Source organism: Telopea speciosissima, chromosome 7, assembly GCF_018873765.1.
Source record: "Telopea speciosissima isolate NSW1024214 ecotype Mountain lineage chromosome 7, Tspe_v1, whole genome shotgun sequence".
NCBI lineage: Eukaryota > Viridiplantae > Streptophyta > Magnoliopsida > Proteales > Proteaceae > Telopea > Telopea speciosissima.
Genome location: NC_057922.1, coordinates 59867293 through 59871750, shown reverse-complemented (window position 1 = coordinate 59871750; position 4458 = coordinate 59867293). Strand labels below are relative to the sequence as shown.

Below are 4458 nucleotides of genomic sequence, written 5' to 3'. Positions count from 1 at the left end.
TAACCCTGATACCAATGAAGTGTCATAAACCCTATTATCGATGACATGGTATTATCCTTTTGACAGATACGCCTCACGATTTTAAAACACGTAATACCAAGTAAAGAAACCTATAACATATATGATTATTCCATGACACATTCTTAGGCGACATAAAATTTTCTGTGGTTCTACAGTATCTCTGTATTTTTATTAGTAATTTTTGTTTTTCTTTTAGTAGGACATGGGGGGAGGTGTTGATTCATTCTCATCATCTAGTACCTATATGTATATGATGAATCCATCGATACATTTATTAATTTATATAAGAAATGAGATCAGTTTTCATCACTGGAGATCACCACCTGGTGGTGGACCACACTTCACTTCACTCCACCTATACTAAAAGACAATATAAGGCTCTAGTATCTATACAACAAATAGGGGACCATATGTGTTCTTCTAACCGACTATGGGAATTACAGTGACCCTCAACACAGTCAACACTACTGTAACTATTGTGGTTGAAAGTAAATAAAATTATGGTTATGATTAAACCATGATTAATAATCCTAATCTCTCTCTCTCTTTCTCTCTCTCTTTCTTTCTCTCTGTATGTGCAGTGTGTGGTACTGGAACTTTACAGACACGCATGGAATAGTTGATAGCAACCAAAAAGGAGGTTCAGAGTTTTTTCACTCTTATTATTAATTAATTTATTAAATTAATAATTAATTTTCAAAATGCTTCTGAGAAATCTCATGCTCTCCATCTGCAAAAAAAATTCCGACACCACCCTCCACCAAAACGACACCAAAACCCTTATCTTTCCAAAAAACTCTTAAATTTCTATTCTTCTCTCCTTTACAAACACTGCAAAACTGACACAAATATATCAATTTCATCTTTCTCTCTCTGTCTCCTTCTTCATTACCAGTATTAATTAATTCATTAATCAACCCTACCTATTTATAACAATCCTACCCTATTCATAACATCTTATAGGTTGAAGAGGAAACCTTGTATTTCTAATTCCATTGAAAGAAACCCAATAACTTTGATTTTCCCTTGAAACCCTTCTCTCATGTTCAAGGTTGAAGAGGAAAAGTTTGGTACCTAACCATTTGGTCCACAAAAGATATGGCTATCTCTATATTGATATGGAGTACTGAAGATGGTTATTTTTTACTGCTTATAGAGCACTACTGTTAGTGTTGCAGAGATTTGATTCAGAGATAGTTGAGCTGTTCAAGTTCTCATAACTTGTTTCTTCATATTTGGTGACTTGGGGGTGGCAGCAGATCTTGACCAGGTACTTGTAATTAATTACATTTTCTCTTCTTTCAAATTCTACATTTTTGTCTTTCTTGATTTTGTATCTGGTTTTTTTTTTTCTTTTTTCTGTTTCTTGTCAATGGGGGTTGGTATATCATGTATTTGATTTTTTCACAGTTTACAGAAACAAGAATCAAAATTATGGATAATTTGGGTTGGGACAACTCATCATGCTCATGGATCAATCACCAACAAAATGAAAATGAAGATCAGAGCTCTATGATGGATCTCCCACAAGATATTGTATTGGGTTCAATTCAAGAACTCCAAAGAACTACTACTACATGTGATATAGGAACTGTCATGAATTCCATCAATGCTGCTGCAGCAACTCCAACTTCTACTTGGGGAGAAGCTTTAATGGCTCAAATCACAGATTTTAGTGTTGGTAATGGTGGATTACTCTCTGGAGGGGTGACAGTCTCATCACTTGAGCCTTTGGACTGTTTGTTATCAGCAACCAATAGCATTAATACTGATACATCAGTTGAAGATGATGGAATTTCAATGATCTTGTCTGCAGATTACAGAAATGGATGGAATTTTGGTTCTAACAGTGCTGTCTCTTCCGGAGAATCCGAAAACATCGGTAGTAAGGCATGCGAGATCATGGAAGAAGCTGTCTCAGTAGTCTCACCACAAGGTCCTTCCAAGGCTTTGGACTCCATTACCATTACTACTACAAATAAGAGAAGTAAGGTGGATGTGAATTATCATTATTTTGATCTTCTTCAATCAGATTCATCAACTACTGAAGGTGGATTTCAGCTAATCTCTGAGAACTTTCCGAGATCGACGAAACCCAGATTGGTGGAGAATCAACATCATCAAGGATCATCAAATATCAACTTTCAACATCCAAGCAATTCTTCTTTATCATGTTCAGTTGATGAGCCTGACACTGAGGCCATTGCACACATGAAGGAAATGATATATAGAGCTGCAGTATTCAGGCCTGTGAATCTAGGAATGGAAGTAGTGGAAAAGCCTAAGAGGAAGAATGTCAGGATTTCTAATGATCCACAGACAGTAGCTGCAAGGCATAGGAGAGAGAGAATAAGTGAGAGAATTAGAGTTTTACAGAGGCTAGTTCCTGGTGGAAGCAAGATGGATACTGCTACAATGCTTGATGAAGCTGCAAATTATCTCAAGTTCTTGAGATCACAAGTTAAAGCATTGGAGAATATGGGAAACAAGCTTGATTCTGTGAATTCCAACTCTTCCACCCTTCCCTTCCCTTCAACTTCATTCAATTTCAGACACCCTTTTTGCATGCAGACCTTTTTCCCTCTCCCAAAACCCTAAATCCCTGGAGAAGGGGGAAAAAATTCTCTCTCTCTCTCTCTCTCTCTCTCTCTCTTACTTCTTAATCCAGAACTTTAATCCTAAGACCCATTATCATACCTTAATCATGATTTGCAGGAGCTGAATCACCAGGACCAAACCCCAACCCAATTTCAAGAAAACCAGACTCTTATCATAGTCTTCATCATTACAAAGGAAACCACAAGTAGGGAGCAAAGATAAGGTCTCTCAATAGTCAATCTTAACCATCATTACTAGCAACAGAGACCCATGACCCACCACCCAAGAAGGAAGAGAAAGAAGAGAAAAATGGGAAAAGCTTCAACAATTATAGCAACCATGATTAAGATCAAAATGGTCTATCACTTTCTCTTTTCTTTACAAGAGAGATTATTATTATTCTATGGTTACTTAAACCTAAGTTTCCTTGGAGATCTCTATGGTGGCTATATTTTTTTAATGTGAAAGACATTCTCTTTGGGCTTGTGAACCCTAGTCAGTGGGCCTGTCCCCTCTTGGTTCAACCCAAGCGTGCCCTTGAAACTTCCCCCCCCCCCAACCTCTCCATAGCCATTGTGGTGTGCACGTGTATCCATTCTTCCATTTTGGCATTTGCGTTTTGTTATTTGGGTCAGTTCACCAATTGTAACCTTTTATCCATTACTAACTTCTTATGATTTTTGGTGTTTAGTAGTTTGTTATGGTTATTATTTTTCTTGTCCTTGTTGATGAAGATGATGAAGTTGATGATGGTTGGGTTGGTCATGAAATTTGATTTTTTGTTACTTTAAATGGTTTCTTTTTTTGTCTTTACTGTTTACAGATGAAAAAGAGGTTTGTTGTGGCTGTGATTGTTTGCTAAAATTAGGAATTTCTGTTGAGATGAGACCCCTCAAATCTCTCTCTTTGGCTTTACTGCAATATTTTCCCCACCTTCTCTTTTGTTTTCTAGCTTTTTCAAGTTTGACAAAATATTTTGGGATCTCATATAACAAAACTGGTGTGTAGTAGAATTCCAATTTTCACATCATTGTGGAGGGATTTTGACTTTGAAAATTAGACTTTTGGGAGATGGTATAGCGTTGACGCATCACACCTATGGGCTATGGCTGAATATATAAGGATGCAAATTGGGCTGAGCCAGACAATATGGGCCTGATCAAACTGGCCCTGAATTAGCCCGAACAGCCCACCTCATTTAGGTCCAAGCCCAGCCCTAGCCTGATATAGGGTTAGGCCTGAAAATACATGTAAGTAATAATTTTCTATTGGGAAAAGGAACGCTAACCAGTTGCTAGGGGCTGCTTGTACCTACGCCAAACACAGCTCAGCCCAAAAAGACCAGTGTACCTTTGATCCTTTTCGCCTTATCAGGGGGTGTGCCAGTCTTTTCGTGCTAGGCTGTGTCTGGGTGCAGGTACATGCCGTAGCGTTCTTTCTCCTTTTTCTATTTAAGCTTTCAATCATTTTGCTTCCCTTTATTTCCTCTCTACTTTGTAGATCATATTGAGTTGTTGCATGGCTAGTCAATAAGTATAATACATATATATTTTGTGGGAAGGATCTAAGCTTGAAAATTGGAAAACTTGAAAATCATCGCATTTAATCTAAGCTTCAATTGGAAAATCATATGAGCTATTGAAAAGAGCTTTAGAGCCAAGGCATTGATTGAGCTATATCTTGTACATCCACCTTCACAGAGGCAAAATTAAGTAAATGATATTTAAGATATCAAGAGGAGTGTTTACCAGAGAAAGGTTTTAAAATGATAGGTGAATAAGTAAAAGAAAGTGTACTTAATGGTCCAGTGAACAAAATTACTGCTTCCAGACACAGCTC

The 4458-nt window shown here is 37.3% G+C and overlaps 1 protein-coding gene across 1 annotated transcript; it reads left to right on the top strand.

Annotated features, from left to right (window-relative positions):
• The first annotated feature begins 1455 nt into the window (after window positions 1-1455).
• On the top strand, window positions 1456-2703 carry LOC122668744 (transcription factor bHLH87-like). The gene has a single exon (XM_043865278.1). It carries the CDS (start codon window positions 1456-1458, stop codon window positions 2617-2619), a length of 1164 nt encoding a protein of 387 aa, XP_043721213.1. The 3' UTR covers window positions 2620-2703.
• The last annotated feature ends 1755 nt before the right edge of the window (window positions 2704-4458 follow it).